We start from the raw sequence: 16,005 nt of genomic DNA on the forward strand, positions 1-16,005 counted from the left end.
AGGTTTCAATGGCTTTTACCTTTTAAGGGTTTAGGGGAAATTATCTCACTGTTCAGTCATTAAATTCAGGAGGTGGTGTACCTCAGTTTCCCTTCTTCTACAGAAGACCAAGTTTATAATGGTTTTTCTGCTGTGCTAAGCTTTACATTTATTCACAGGTAATAGCTGAGAAGCATCATTACCGTATGACCTTAAAGGTTTTCCTTTTTCAAAATCATACACACTATGCATTGTTACAGAGATACTTATTAACATTACATTTATCCCAATGTTTAATATTAACATCAAATCTATTAAAAGTATCTTGTTATACCATGAATTATATCCTTGGGCTTTTGGTGAATTAAAAGGTAGGGGTGTTATGCATATAAGCAGAAAACTTTTGTAGTTGTCTTCAGATTTCAGCACTGCATACTGCAGTTTTCTATTTAGGGTTAACCTGTCCCCCTCTTATTCTTAGGTTTGACTCCTTCCACCTTCCTCTGGAGGGTCATAATTTGAGTCTTTTGGTTTCGGGTAGTTTGTTTGCTGACCAGATATGTCCTTTATCTGTGGATCCTTTGTGCTGCCAATTATGGGCAGTTCTCTCCTTCCTCTATCAGTTAGGTAATTTGCATATAGTAATTTTTATATGTATATTTTACCTCTACCTATATATACCCTTCAGGGCCAGGAGGTGGACAAACTCCTATATCCTTCAGAGTTTGTCTGGTTAACCAAATACAAGTGCCAAGATTCACCTCTGTCTATATATATCCTTCAAGACCTAGGGGGTGGACAAACTCCTATATCCTTCAGAGTTTGTCTGGTTGGCAAAATAGAAGTGCCAAGCCTTCTAGAGCTGGCCATGTGCACACCAGTTTTCACAATAACCACAACATATGCCAATATTCCCCCTTTCGCAATTCTCCACCATAATGTTATACTTAGAAAACGATGTTAAGCGAATCCAATTTCCCCATAAGAATTAATGTAAATGGGGGGGTTAGGTTCCAGGGAAATTTTTTTCACCAGACAAAAAACTATATTATATATATATACACACACACACACACACACACTATACGTTTTAAACAAACAATTTAATACTGTACACAGCACTGATGATTGTGAAGTTTGGTTGAGGTGGTGAAGTTAAAGGGTGGAAGAGGGTGGGATATTTCCCGGGGAATACCTTACTGCTAAATGATTAACTAGCATTCGGCTGAGCCCTCAAGGGTTAACACATTTTTGTTAACGTAGCCCCACACTCTAAAAGGCAGCACGAATAGAGGGAGGGGAGACAGCGTGGCAGACAGAGACACACACCCTGTGTGTGTGGGAGAGAGAGAAAGATGTGCATAGCCCCTCTAAGTATGCTGACCCCACTCTAAGTACAAAAATCAGGAAGTTGAGACAGCAGCTGTGGTTAGCAAGCTCTCTCCATCCTGAGCCCTGCCCTGTCCCCACCCTGCTCTATATGGAGAAGGGGTAAGTGGGGGGCAAGAGTAGGGGGGGAGGGAGACACCCTGACATTAGCTCCCCTCTTTCCCCCTCCCCTGCACAGCAAGCAAGAAGCTCCCAGGAGCAGCTCCAAGGCAGAGGGCAGGAGCAGCACATGGCAGTGCGGGGAGGGACACAGCTGAACTGCAGGCAGCTGCTGCACACAGAACTTAGGGGAGCTGATAGCGGGGCTGCCAGTCCACCCTGGTTCCAAGCCCCCACCAGCCAGCTGCAACGAGCTGCTCTTCCTGCAAGCAGTGGACAAAGCAGGCGGCTGCCAAAGGTTATACCTGAGCATTGTACAACTTTAAACGAGCATGTTCCCTAATTGATTAGCAACGTAACAATGAAACAACATTAACTGGGATGACTTTAAGTGAGGAGTTACTGTATTGCCATTGGCAATTGACAATGGTCTGATCCAACATGGCTGATGAGAGCAGGGTGTGGAGGAAGTGAACTTATAGGAGTTAATACCCCCAACAGGGGGCGGTACCTTGTAATATATCCACTTCTTGAAGCACCCACAGCTCTGCAGCGCCACGCAGCCCTGGCCATCGAAGTCCTCCATCACTAAACCATACATAGCTGCCCACTCCAGAATTTGGGTTTCAACTTGGAACACGTCCCCTTGTCTGCAGCTCTAACCACTAGACCAAACGTCCCTCCAAGAGAAAGAAAACCCCAGAATCCTGACTCCCAGCCCTTCTGTGACTAAGCAACTAGATCCTAATCCCTTCCCAGAGCTGGCAGTACAACCCAGGAAACCTGATTGCAAGCCCTCCAACTCTGATTGGCTAGATCCCTTTGGCTGCTCACAGCAAGGACTAGAACCCAGGAGTCCTGAGTTCCAGTCTCCCCTGCTTTTAACCACTAGACGCCACTTTCCCCCCAGAGCCAGTGATAGAGCCCAGCAGTCCTGGCTCCCAGCCCCGCCTGCTCCAACCCAGTAGACCCCATGTCCCTCCCTGAACCATGACTAGAACCCAGGAGTTTTGGCTCCCAATTCCCCTGAACAACACTATTGTAAGTGATACCTGCACCTTCTTTTCCAGTGGTGCCTTAATTTAAGAAGCTTTCTCTCACCCCCATCTGCACGTTTCCTCTGATCTTCTCCTGCATGTGCCACCTGCCCCAGTAACTCCCACTACGAGCTCTGTGAGAGCGGCTGCCCTGCCACCTGCCACAGCCTTTAGGGGCCTGATGGCTGTGACGCCCCCGTGCCGAAGGTTGTTTCTTTGACGCCGGGTTCCTCCTGAGCAGAGACTGGTGTGTCCCCATTGTGCAGTGTGTCTGTGTGCACCAGGGCAGGTACTACAGGAAGGGAGAGGAGTTCTACCCCAGCGCCTCCTGCCAGGAAAGGTGCCAGTGCAAACACAACAGGGTCGTTGAGTGCCAGAAGGCCTCCTGCGGAGCCAACGAGCAGTGCAGGGTGGAGAATGGAATCCTAGGCTGCCACGCCACATGCTTTGGCAAATGTGTAGCATCTGGTGACCCTCACTATCTGACCTTTGACGGACGGGCCTTTGATTTCCAGGGCACTTGCACTTACAGCTTGGCCAGAGTCTGTAGTAGTGAAGCTGGGCTGGCAAACTTCTCTGTGGTGGTAGAAAATGAGAGCTATAGTTGTGATGGGTTGGATCGCAGAAACCCCCTTGGGAACTGCCAAATGATGTGCCAAGACTACTTCTGCCCCTGCCTTCCCTGCCAGCTCAGGACTCCAGCACCCTGTCTTGCTGAGCCAGACACTCCCGTCTGCTCCAACAGAGACCCAGGGTCTGAACCACATGCCACAAAGCTGCAGAGTTAACTGAAAGCAGTTTACAGAAGTGTTCCTGTCTTTAGCACTCAGATGTCCAACTCCCAATGGGGTCTAAACCCCAAATAAATCCATTTTGCCCTGTATAAGGCTTATACAGGGTAAACTCATAAATTGTTTGCCCTCTATAACATTGATAGAGAGATATGCACAGCTGTTTCCCCCCTCCAGGTATTAATACATACTCTGGGTTAATTAATAAGTAAAAAGTGATTTTATTAAATACAGAAAGTAGGATTTAAGTGGTTCCAAGTAGTAACAGACAGAACAAAGTGAATTGCCAAGCGAAATAAAATAAAACACGCAAATCTAAGCCTAATATAGTAATACAATTGAGTACAGATAAAATCTCACCCTGAGAGATGTTTCAGTAAATTTCTTTCACAGACTGGACACCTTCCTTTCTGAGAAGCTGGAATGCCACCTCGGAGTGTCATGACTCCGCTTCATTTTTTGGATGGTTATTTTCTCCGATCAGTCCAAGTTAGCATTTACAGTCTTGAGAAAAGGGATTAAAATGGCCATTCATGTGCTGTAACTTTCTTTCACCTTCCAGTAAGCTGGGGTCTAACCCGTTACGTCAGTTTGCAAAGAAGGACCCTTCCTGACAGCTTGCTCTCTATCACCATGAGCATGTTCGGACTCAAGCAGCAAACAGTACTCTATCATTTTGTTGCCTCAGCTCCTCAAAAGAGGTGAAATAATTAGTTTGTGGGGGAATTGAACATATGTCATACATTAACTAGGACAATTTTAGCTTGATTACTATAGTGCTCTTTATACTGCGACTCCTGCTGCAGTTGTTTGTATCCTTCTTCTGTATTCCCCTCAACAGTTCTGCAAGGCAGCTGACTGAATTCTTACAGGGCTAAGAGACCAAATTAGATGGTTTCACTGCCTTTCAGCGAGCTGACTTTAAATCTATGGGCCATACATATTAACCAATAATCATATTTTATACCAGTTCATTATATAATAGGTACCCCTACAGGAAGTTTATGCTAATTAGAGATTGGAACCAAGTTCCAGGTACAGTTTGTGTACACAAATGCTATGGGTATATCTGAATATAGAAATATGCCTCCCCACTCTGACACTGAAGGCAGAAACACAGTTTGGGCTGGCTCCTAGAGGAGGTGCAGGAACCCAAGCTACTGTATATTTAAAGCCAATTTTCTTGTTTAATAATCCAGATATTCTCTTCTGTATTTTATTATATACTTTATTTTTATTTTGATTATTTTTTACACTCAAAAAACAGCACACGAGCAATGTCTATTGCACCACAAAATTTGAATGCAACAACATTTTGCTGTGGTGGAGTTGTGCTAATGCAATACAAGAGTGGTTTTTTGTAAAGCCTGACAATGCACCTCATTTTTCTGATGCTGAGAGCAGTGCAAGATGCTGCTCTGAACATGGAACTAGGAATTCCTGAGTTCTAATTCTAGATCTAGCCCTTACTCCCTCTAATGGTGAGTAGAAGCTTTATACAAGTAGAGAGCAGGGAAGGGGTTAATTCAGGTCAGAGGGAGATTGACAGTGGGACAGGTGGGGTCCATTAATAAAAAGACTGGGTTTTCATAGACCACCCTCTTTGAGACAGCAGAGAATGAAGCTCTAGAGTGGGCTTTACGCACCCCCCAGGTACTTTCATATGTGGAAATCTGTGTAGCCTGATTTTCTCCAGTATGCCTAGAGCACAAAACTGCCCTTCCTGCCAGACAAGCTGGGAACAAGTGGGAGACTGAGGTAGCAACTGTACCCAGCAGAAAGAGGTAAGGCACTCCTACGCAATCCCACTGTGATGCTAGTCCTGTCCCTTGACTTCTCTGTCCCTAAGGGCCCACCTTGTAAAATGAGTATAATGTAACTATCCAATTTAAAAGCATGTGATGTGTGTAAATTCACCTGTACTGGGAATATTCTTTGAGATGGAGAAGCTAAGTATTTTGTTCTTGCGTTAGGAAAAGTAAGAACGTCCTTAAGAAACAAAGAACACTATTAGACTTAATGAGAAGAGCTACAATCTTAGAGGCCACAGGGCTGTGAGAAAACAGTTGTAAACATCAAAGGGAAACACTGAATCCTGCAGGGGGAGCACAGGCAGCCTCATTCCCTGCCCCTTTATTTACACTGGTGTGCATCAGGAGTAATTCGCCTCAAAACCTCTACCGGTCCAAGTTGGTCCCCTTTCCGTGGATCATGCATTCTTTCTCTCTCATTCCACTCCAGTAAACCTTTTGGGTCGGGATCTGTTATGTAAACTTAGCTGTACTATCTATTGTTCCCCAGATGGTGTCTACTTACAAATACCCCAGTCCTCTCTGAGCGATTCTGTGGCCTCCCTGCTGTCTGAAACTTCCCTTTCCACTCCAGTTCCCTGTTACCCATTGATCCCATCCCTTGAGCACCTAATTTCGCAGGTCCCATCTTTTCTGTGGCCAACCCACCCATCTGAAGTGGGCTGCTTAAATACTGACCCTGTCTGCATTACTGTTGACTCCTCTAAACCCCTGTCTTGCCTGTCTCAATACTCTTTAAACCCCGAAGCAGAGGCTGGCATTGCTCCGGTCATGACCGCCCTGCAGGAACAAGGCATTATTGTCCCCTGCTCCAGCCCCTGTAACACCCTATCCTCCCAGTTTGATGGTAAATCGTGGCTTTTTGTTCAGGATCTTTGAGCCATTAATCGCATTGTTATACCCGCCTTTCCTGTTGTCCCTAACCCAGCAACAATTCTGGCTTCTATCCTACCAGGTGCAACTCATTTTACTGTTGTTGATTTGTGCTCTGCTTTCTTTTCTGCCCCAGTTCACCCTGACTCCCAGTATCTTTTTGCCTTTTCTTACAAGGGGCAACAGTACACATGGACCACACTCCCTCAGGGGTATACTGAAAGCGTATCTTACTTTTCCCAAGCATTAATCAGAGACCTTGCTGACCTTGTTTTTCCATCCAGGGCCACACTAGTCCAATATGTAGATGATCTACTCCTCTGTTCCCCTTCGTTGTCTGCCTCAGAAACTGATTCTTTAGTGCTCCTTACTGCCCTAGCAAAGAAGGGGCACAAGGCTTCTCACTCTAAGCTACAGCTCTGTCAGGCCTCCGTCACATACCTTGGCTTTCTCCTCTCCCAGGGTTCCCGTACACTTTCTCCCGCCTGCATCCAAGCTATCCTCAGTTTTCCCCGACCCCGCTCCCCACGCCAGGGCCGAAAGTTTTTGGACATGGCTGGATTTTGCAGGCAATGGATTCCCCAATATGCCTCCCTTGCAAAACCTTTCCAGGACCTCACTCGAGTCTCTGTGCCTGACCCCATGCCGTGGCTCCCTGAGGCCGACTCTGCCTTTGTTTCCCTCAAACGTGGTTTGGCTTCTGCCCCTGCCTTAGGGCTGCCTGACTATTCTAAACCCTTTACCCTTTTCTGCCACGAGCAATCTGGGTGTGCACTGGGAATCCTCACTCAGATGCACGGAGACAAAAACCGCCCAGTGGCTTATTTCTCTGCCACTTTGGACCCTGTTGCCCAAGGCTTACCCCCCTGCCTGCGTGCTGTGGCTGCCGCAGCGCGCTTAGTCGAAATGTCCAAATCCCTTGTCCTCCGCTCTTCTCTTACCCTCATGGTCCCTCGCTCTGTGGAAACCTTCCTGCTACAACCTAACACAGGTCACCTCTCCACCGCCCGCCTTACCAGGTATGAACTTTTACTGCTGTCGGCTTCGTATATCACCATAAAGCATTGTTCTCAGTTAAACCGTGCCACTCTCCTTCCTTTGTCTGATGACAGTGATCCCCACGACTGCCTTGCAACTGTCTCTGCTGTCACCGTCCCGCGCTCTGACCTTTCTGATGTCCCTCTCCCTAACTCTGACCTTGTTTTGTTTACTGATGGTTCCTGTTTTTGAGACAACCAAGGTCATCTCCTTGTAGGATACGCTGTAGTGTCACTCTCTGAAACTCTAGAAGCTGCGCCTTTACTTTCTGTAACCTCAGCGCAAGTTGCTGAATTAGTTGCCCTCACCCGTGCCTGCTTTTTGGTGGAGGGATGCTCTGCCACCATTTACACTGACTCCCGCTACGCTTTTGGGGTTGTACATGACTTTGGCACCCTCTGGCAAGCTCGGGGTTTCCTTACCTCCCCCGGTACCCCTATCAAAAATGGCCCCTACATCGCTGCTCTCCTATATGCAGTTTTACTTCCGTCTGCCCTAGCTATTGTTAAGTGCCTTGGCCACTCGATGGAGGATACTGATGTTGCTAAGGGTAACGCATTTGCTGACACCTCTGCTAAACATGCTGCTGCCATAGAACCTTCCCCAGATGCGTTTCTAGGTTCCCTTTCTGTTTCTATACCACCGCCGTCCCTCACTAACCTCACCCTGCTCCAAGACTCTGACCCAGAAGCCGAAAAGGATTCCTGGGTTGCCAGGGTTGCTCTCTACATCCTGATTCCCTTTGCCGTTCGCCTGCCGGCGCCTTTGTGGCCCCCTTTTCACTCTACCCGTCGCTGTCCGCCCTGCTACACATGTCGGAAAGGAGGGGATGGTCTCTGCTGTAACTAAGGCAGGATGGTGGGCTCCCCATTTCAGCTCTTTTGCAACCCGCCACTGTGCCGCCTGTACCACTTGCCAAAGCCACAATATTGGTAAACCTGTAAAAGTGGCTCAGGGGTTCCGGGGCCTGCCCCAAGTACCATTCTTGCATTGGCAACTTGATTTTGTACAAATGCCTAAGTATCAACAATATGAATTTATTTTGGTTATGGTATGTTTATTTTCTGGTTGGATCGAAGCCTTTCCTTGTCGAAAGGCTGACTCACTGTCTGTTGCCAAATGTTTGTTAAATCATATTATGCCTGCCAAGGGAATTCCTGCCACTCTGTCCAGTGATTGGGGTACACATTTTAGCGGACAACTTGTTCAACACCTGGATCGTGTTTTACATATCACACACCTCTTGCACTGTCCCTACCACCCACAGAGCGCAGGTGCAGTTGAAAGACGAAATGGTGTACATAAGAATAAGCTTGCTAAAATTTGTGACTCTACAGGGTTAAGCTGGCCAGCGGCTCTACCACTGGCCTTTATGGAAATGCGATCCACTCCATCCCAAAGGCATAAATTGAGTCCCTTTGAAATTGTGATGGGACGCCCTATGCGAGCTATGGCTACCATTACTCCAGTCCCAGACTTGAACTTTACTCACTGTATGCTCCTTCAATATTGCAAGGGATTAATATAAGCCGTAAGTCACTTCCATTCACAGGGTTGAACCGCCTGGCCAATGGAACCCACCTCTGACGCTTGCCACGACCTCAAGCCAGGTGATTGGGTCTACGTACGGCACTATCATCGAAAACATGCCTTGGAACTCCAGTGGAAGGGGCCTCATCAGGTACTGCTTACTACCCAGACAGCTGTTAAACTATCTGGCATCGCAGCGTGGATACATGCTTCGCAGTGTAAGAAGGCACCATCCCCAGCGAACCAATCATCACCTCAGAACCACGCAGAGTCAATTTTGACTCCAGAAGAAGACGTAGAGGAATAGCCTGCAATACCTTACAATCTACGCTCTTGTAAGGGTTGCCAGAAGCAGACGATGACCTAAAGCAAGGCGCAAGAAGAAGCAGTAGCGAGTCTAGCGCCTGCTACCTGGTGGATGTAAAACCGTGACCTCGGTTCCCTCAGTTGAGGTTGTCAGAACCAGCAGGGTCTTGCCTCCAACATGCGCCTCTGGTGGCGCCCGTTCCTTGGCTGCTTGGTGTCTTAAGGTCCGGGGAGTCCACAATGACAATTCTTTCATCCAGCAGCAAGTGTGGATAGCTCAGACCGTTAATATTTCTAATTGCTGGGTGTGCAACAACATCCCAGCCCACTCTCAAGCTGGTGTTCCTGTCCTGGCAATCCCACTCAATTCCCCAGACCTCACTGGAGGACCTCGTCCGTTTAACAAAACATGGAACAGCAATGACCCTTGGGAAGCAGTGGGAATAAATGTATCTAAATGGATAAGTGTGGTGGAGGGAAAAGATCATTGATGTTGGGTATGTAATGAGACAGGGTTGGATCTGGGAAGAAGCCGTTGCCTTCAGCATATTGTGGCCAATGGTGTATGGGATTATTCGAAGAAAACTAAAGAGTGGTGGGCCAGGTATGGGGATATGAATTTTTTCTTGACCTGGGATCAAACAGAAAAATCAATCTCATGTTCCCCCTACAGTAACCTTAGTGAAAACAATACAATCTTTCAGTGCCATGCAAATAACACCACTCCTCGTAAGGAGAATTACCCTGTGCCCTTTGGAGGATATTACTCCTCCTTTGCAGGCACCTATGTGACAGATGGGTGCAACCAACCCTTCCCGGCCTTAATAGGCCATCATTGGGTTTGTGGGACCAAAGCTTATACTGCGTTACCAGCTAACTTGTCAGGTATCTGTTATCCCACCCGACTCTTCCCACAATTCCGAGTGCTAGGGTCCTTCCTACGAGAACGCCTCCGTAATTTCAGGCGTATAAGAAGGGACTTACCAGATGCCCACTGGTATGTAAATAACATAAGCCCCTTAACCTGGGAAGAGGCCATTGGCGGTTCCCTTATCCCACTTGGGGGAGTAATACACCATGCAAAAAGGCTCCTGAGGTTACAAGCAGTAGTTGAAATAATGGCAAATGAAACCGGAGAGAGTTTAAAAGCCCTGGCCAAAGAAACAGGGGCGATCCGACAGATGGCCCTCCAAAACCGTCAGGCCTTGGACATAGTGCTGGCGGCCAAAGGAGGGAACTGTGCTCTCATTGGAAAAAAATGTTGTGTGTTTATACCTGACAACACCAATGAGGTAATAGATCGCGCTAACCACTTAGAACAAATCGCATATCTTCCCCATGAAGAGCCAAGTTCTTTATGGAAATGGCTAAGTAACCTGTTCAATTTCTCTGGCATAGGAAACTGGTTGTTTCAGGGAGCACTGACTATCCTGTTTGGAATCGTAATGATTTTTGTATGTTTTCAGTTAATCTCCTGTTGTATCCAGAATTGTGTAAGGTATGCCACCCAGGTGACTGCCCCAAAACAGAGTGCTAATATAATGATTTTGAATATCGCTGATGAACAAAGGGATAAAGAACGGTTAATATGTGGAACCCAGTAATTGTTGGTCATAGTGTAGCTTGATCAAAAGGAGGGATTGTAAAAGTAGAATGGATTAAAGAAATGCTGTATGTACCTTTAAGCAGAAATAAGGAATGCTGAAATACAGGTGTCAGGAAAAGGAACATTAAGACATAAACAATGAATCCACTTAAGCTAATTGTGGAACATCAGCTGAAGATCTGTAAAACTTAGTATGTAAATTGAATATGTATGTCTAGCCTCAGGTAAACTTGTCAGTTCTGCTTTCTTTGTCCTCTTGTTAAGTTCGCACCCTTTTTACCTGTATAAACTAAGGTAGTGTGGGTCTTGGAAGGGGGGCTCACCTTATCTGAATGTATTAGCAGAGCGTTGTGCTAATAAACAGAGTAGTCTTGACAAATTGTGAGTCCTGATTCTAACTTTAACACTTTCCAGCCTCCGGAGCGCTCTCTGTCGGCCAGTGTCTCGCTACTGCTGGGCCCCCGTGTCCCTCCTGGACCCTGGTGCCCCTTTCCGCCGGGTTGCTGCCCCCTGGCAGTACCCCCACAGTCTCTGGGTCTCCCCCTCCCAGGGAACCCCCACCCCCTATCCCCACCTCAGTATATGGCTACTGCCAGTCACCATCGAGCCCCCGTTCACTGGGGCTGACTGCAGTATAATTGCCACTTATCACCAGCAAGGGGAGGTTTGGACCTGCTGCCTTCACCTACCCCTGGGCTGCCCCTGCAACCCCAGTACCTTTTTGGCCTTACACTAGGCCCACAGCCTGGGGGATTTCCAGGCCAGAACTCCCCAGCTCCTATGGCCTTCCCCCCAGCCCTGCTCCACCTCAGGTACCTTGGTACGCTTCTAGCAGCCAGGTCCCTCCCTCTCAATAGGCGAGAGAGAGAGTGTCTGCCTAGCTCCAGCCTAGCAGCCCCTTTATAGGGCCAGCTGCGGCCTGATTGGGGTGTGGCCCCAGCTGAGACTGCTTCCCCAATCAGGCTTTTCCCCAGCTACAGCCCTCTCCAGGGCTGTTTTTAAGCCCTTCGGGGCAGGAGATGGTGACCACCCCTCTACCGACCCCACCTCGATGTCAGGCCTTCGGCTGTCACTCTTCTCGGGGCTGGATTCTGCAATCCCCTCCCTCCAGAGCAGGCCTGGGCTGCAATTCACAACGGTTAGCTCAGCAGAGGTGAGGTCAGTTCAGCATCTATGGCCCTGTTCTCTGCCGGGTCGTGGCTGGGTTAGGCAGTGACCAGCCAGCTCTCAGAAAGTGAAGTCCTGTTTATTCACAACAAAAACATTTCTGAGCAAATGTCTCTGAACCTAATAATCAGCGTATGCAAGGTCTAGCTCAGCAGGTGCTCACCACTGCCCCCAGGGTGACCCTGGCAGGTTTTTAAGATCCTGCCACAGGTCCTGTCTGGTCACCAATTCAGGTCAATTCTGTGTCCAGAGGGAGAGTCCAAAAAGAGTCCCCAAACGAGTCCAAGAATCTCAAGCTTTTTTCCCCTTATTTATACATTAGTAATAGAATGACATGTCCCTTAAAGGCAGTTCCAATGGGCAAGCAAGAAGCTCCTTCTGATTATTGATTAACCAGGTGTGGGTTTTTCCAGAGTTTGCAACCTTGAGACCCCACTAGACATTCCTGGGGCACATCCTGCTCTTTTAAAATGCATGGATCAGCAACTTCAACACAATTCTAATCATGGAAGGATGCGGGGTCAAGCTGCCCTTTCTGTGGCACCCCAATCTCCCCTCCCCTCCTGCCTTGGTCAAGCTGAGATTGCTTAATGGCCAATTTACAGCTTGCTGACTAGGCCGCCTTTAACAATAAGCCATAGTGGTTTCAAGCACTTTACTGGTTTGCCAAAATCTCCCCGTACACCTTCTGCCCATGTCCCTACCCCGCAGCTGGAGCCCCAGGGCAGTCGAAGCCCTGAGCCTCCCCAACACCGCCCAGAAGTGCCCTGAGGCCCCCCCGCCCACCTGCCCAGAGCTGCCCTGGGCCAGCCACAGCCACGCCATGCCTCCTCTCCCCAGAGCCCAAGCCGCTGCAGGAAAAGCCTCTCACTCTCATCTGAAGAAGCTTTGAGATGCCCCATACAGGTTCTGGGGCAGCTGAGGAGTTGGTATGTGTTACTCAGCTTCTGGGGCTCATCAGTAATCTCTCTGGAGTCCAGGGAGATTACTGATGAACCCAGGAAGCTGAATAGCAGATACCGCCTCCTCAGCCACCCTGGAACCTGCATGCGGCATAATAGATAAAAAAAAAACCCTAACCTATTATACCCGCCACCCATGTGTACACTTCAATACTACAGTCACACAGCTGCACTGCTGTTGTGCTTCAGTGTAGACACACCCTATGCCAGCAGGAGGGGACCTGGTCAATGGCCAGGGCTCCTGGATGCTACCGTAATACACCTAATAACCAACGTACAGCGCCTAACACCATGGGTTCCTACTCCACAGCTCGGGCTCCTGCCAGGCATCTTTTCACCATCCAGGGACTGATTCCCCATTAAACCAAGGCCTCTTTGCAATGCTCTAGCAGGGGAAAGGAGCCTTGGAGTGGGTCTCCTGTTTTGCAGGTCACTTTTAATTTCACTTCTAACTCTGTGGTTAGTTAATTAAGGCTCATTAAGAGCTTGCAGATGCTCAGGTGAAATGGACGATTTAAGTGCAGCGTTATGGTTTGAAGGAGAAGAGTCACCACTAACTGTTTTGTTTCTACCTTCCATGCTCTGCCCTGTCTTATGCACATATTGGGTGGAGGGATACCCATTATACGTCGAATGGGCGAAGGGATACCCTTTATGCAAATCAGCGATGAGTCTGGTGGCACTGCACCACAGCCACTGACATCACATAAGAAGGCACAGTCAGCCAATCAGCATGTGGCTATAAGATGTGCTCATATTCCATGGCAGACACACCTGGGGATAAGATACTGGGGGACACTCGGGCAGAGCTGAGGCCAGAAGCCAGCCCGGTGTGAATGGGAGTAACCCGCTCTGAGGTGCGGGCAGAAGCTGGTTCCCTGGTGTATTAAACAACACCAGCCTAAACCATCTCTGCACCCATTGTTTCCTGGGGAGGGCAGGTGGGTGAGGGAACTCAGAGGCTGGGAGTGAGGACATCTGAGTTTGATGTACAGCTCTGGGAGTGGAGTGGGGTCTAGTGGTTAGAGCGGGGTGGGACTTTCACCTTTAATAATGTAACTGTCAGAGTAAGGGATCTTCGCTCAGTCTGACCCTCAGCTTCCATCTTCTCTCAGCCCCACTGGGAGTCACCAACTTCCTCCTTGATGGCTCTTCCCCATTCTCCTTGCTTGTTACCTCACAGGACCCTTTGGTGCAGCAGAAATGGCTTCACTTCTGCTCTTGCTTCAAGCCCACGCCCTTCCCCCAGCCAGCCCATGCTGGTGTCTGATGCTCTGGGAAGCCAGAGGGGTGGGAGCTGCCATAGGCCAGGCCAGAGGAGATAGAGGCTGGGGGAGTGGGGGGGGATCCCAGCCGAGGAGAGGTCTGGAAGTGAGGGAGAGGCAGGTGCTGTGATAGCCCAGGCCGGAGGAGATGGAAGCCAGGGTGGGAATCTCCACTGAGGGGGAACTGGATTCATGGGAGGTCAGAGGGGAGGGAGCTGCCATTGGCCAGGCCAGAGAAGATGAAGGCTGGGATGGGGTTGGGTCTCCGGGAGGAGCTGCCCAGAGACAAAGACCTAGATGAGGGTTTCAGCGGTTCAGCATTCTCAGGAACTCAGACAAGAACTGGCTTTTCCCTCTGTAAGACAGGAGCTGCAGCAGCTTGCCAGAGCCGACATGGCCTCACAGAGCAGTGAGGACATCATCAAGCTGTCGAGGGAGGAGCTGGAGGCCCTGAAAGCTGCCTTTGAGGAGGGGAACCTCGCCGGAGTGGCCTCCAGGCTGCAGGAAATGCTGGAGTCGCTGGAGAGCATCCAGCTGGATGTGGGCATCACGGGCGAGACCGGCTCCGGGAAGTCGTCCTTTGTCAACGCCCTGCAGGGCCTAGGCGATGAGGATGCAGGTGCCGCCCGCACCGGTGTGGTGGAGACCACCAGGGAGCCGACTCCATACCAGCATCCCCGGTACCCCAACGTGACCATCTGGGACCTGCCGGGGATCGACACACCCGATTTCCACCCCGACGCCTACCAGGAGCAGGTCGGCTTCTCGCGCTACGACATCTTCTTCATCATCGCCTCGCAGCGCTTCACCGCCAACCACGCTGCTATGGCCCGCCACATCCAGGCTATGGACAAGAACTTCTACTTCGTCCGCTCCAAGGTGGATGTAGACCTGGATTCCTCCCTCAGGCGCCGGCCATCCAGCTACAGCGAGGTGGGGGTGCTGCAGGAGATCCGGCAGAACTGCCTGGAGGGTCTGCGGGCCCAAGGCATCCGCTCGCCCCAGGTCTTCCTCCTCTCGGCTTTTGATCTCAGCAAGTACGACTTTCACCTCCTGGGGGAGACGCTGGAGAGGGAGCTGAGCCACCACAAGCGGCACGCCTTCCTGATGGCCCTGCCCAACATCTCCCTGCACATCCTGGAGAAGAAGAAGGCTGCCATGCTGAAGCAGATGTGGCTGGTCTCCACCATGGCCTGTGGTGTCCACGCCGCGCCCATCCCAGGGCTCCTGATCTCCTGCGATGTGGACATCCTGGCCAGGACCCTGCAAGGTTACTGCAAGAGCTTTGGCCTGGATGACGACTCTCTGGAGAAGCTGGCAGCAAAAGTGGGGCAGCCGGTGGGACAGATGAAGGCTGTTATCGAGGCACCACTGGCCCAGGAGATCTCCAACAGCCTGGTGGTGCAGCTGCTGATACAGGCAGGTGGCAAGGTGCCAAAGCTATCCAAGGAGGTGCTGCGCTCTGTCCCTGTGCTGGGCTCCATGGCCTCTGGAGCACTGTCTTTTGCCACCGCTTACAAGATGCTGAGGAGTTTCATGGATGAGGTGACTGCCAGTGTCCAGAGGGTGCTGATCAAAGCCTTCCAGGTGGATGCTGAGAAATGAGCCAGAGAGGAGGAGAGAGAAAGATCAAGACACCTTCTAGGGAGGGAAAGTGGAGACAGGACCCCGACATCCCCAGGAAATCCCCCGAGCTTCCTACCAAATGTCAGAATTTCATTCCCTAGCTGGATAGAAAATACAGCAATGAATTTCTAAAGATTCTGTTGCAGTTACTTTGCTTTTTAAATCTCAAATATCAGATCTGGTTCTGCTCTCACTGACACTGGCGCAAACCGTAAATCCATTGTAAATATGTTGTCATAAACTGGGGGTATCGCCACTACCAGTAAACACCTAATTGTAAAATGGGCATAACTCTGGTGTAAACTGGGAAGAACTCCATTGTACATACATAGTTTAAAGCTGTGAGGAGCTCCATTAGATGTAAACCAGAGACAGATTTTAAGTGAGTACAAGCAGTGAGGCATAAAAGTCAAAAATGGTTACAAGAAAAATAAAGATAAAACACTTACTAGTGTTTAATTTACCAAACTGTATTAGATTCAAGCAAAGTTTCTCACCGCATGCTCCAGCAGATTACTGACCAAAC

The 16,005-nt window shown here is 49.3% G+C and overlaps 1 protein-coding gene across 1 annotated transcript; it reads left to right on the top strand.

Annotated features, from left to right (window-relative positions):
• Positions 1-14,138: 14,138 nt before the first annotated feature.
• Positions 14,139-15,458, top strand: LOC135977981 (interferon-inducible GTPase 5-like). The gene has a single exon (XM_065579103.1). The coding sequence runs from the start codon at positions 14,151-14,153 to the stop codon at positions 15,456-15,458; it is 1,308 nt and encodes a 435-aa protein (XP_065435175.1). The 5' UTR covers positions 14,139-14,150.
• The last annotated feature ends 547 nt before the right edge of the window (positions 15,459-16,005 follow it).

The sequence above is a fragment of the Chrysemys picta genome, unplaced genomic scaffold, assembly GCF_011386835.1.
Source record: "Chrysemys picta bellii isolate R12L10 unplaced genomic scaffold, ASM1138683v2 scaf91, whole genome shotgun sequence".
In the NCBI taxonomy this organism is placed as follows: domain Eukaryota; kingdom Metazoa; phylum Chordata; order Testudines; family Emydidae; genus Chrysemys; species Chrysemys picta.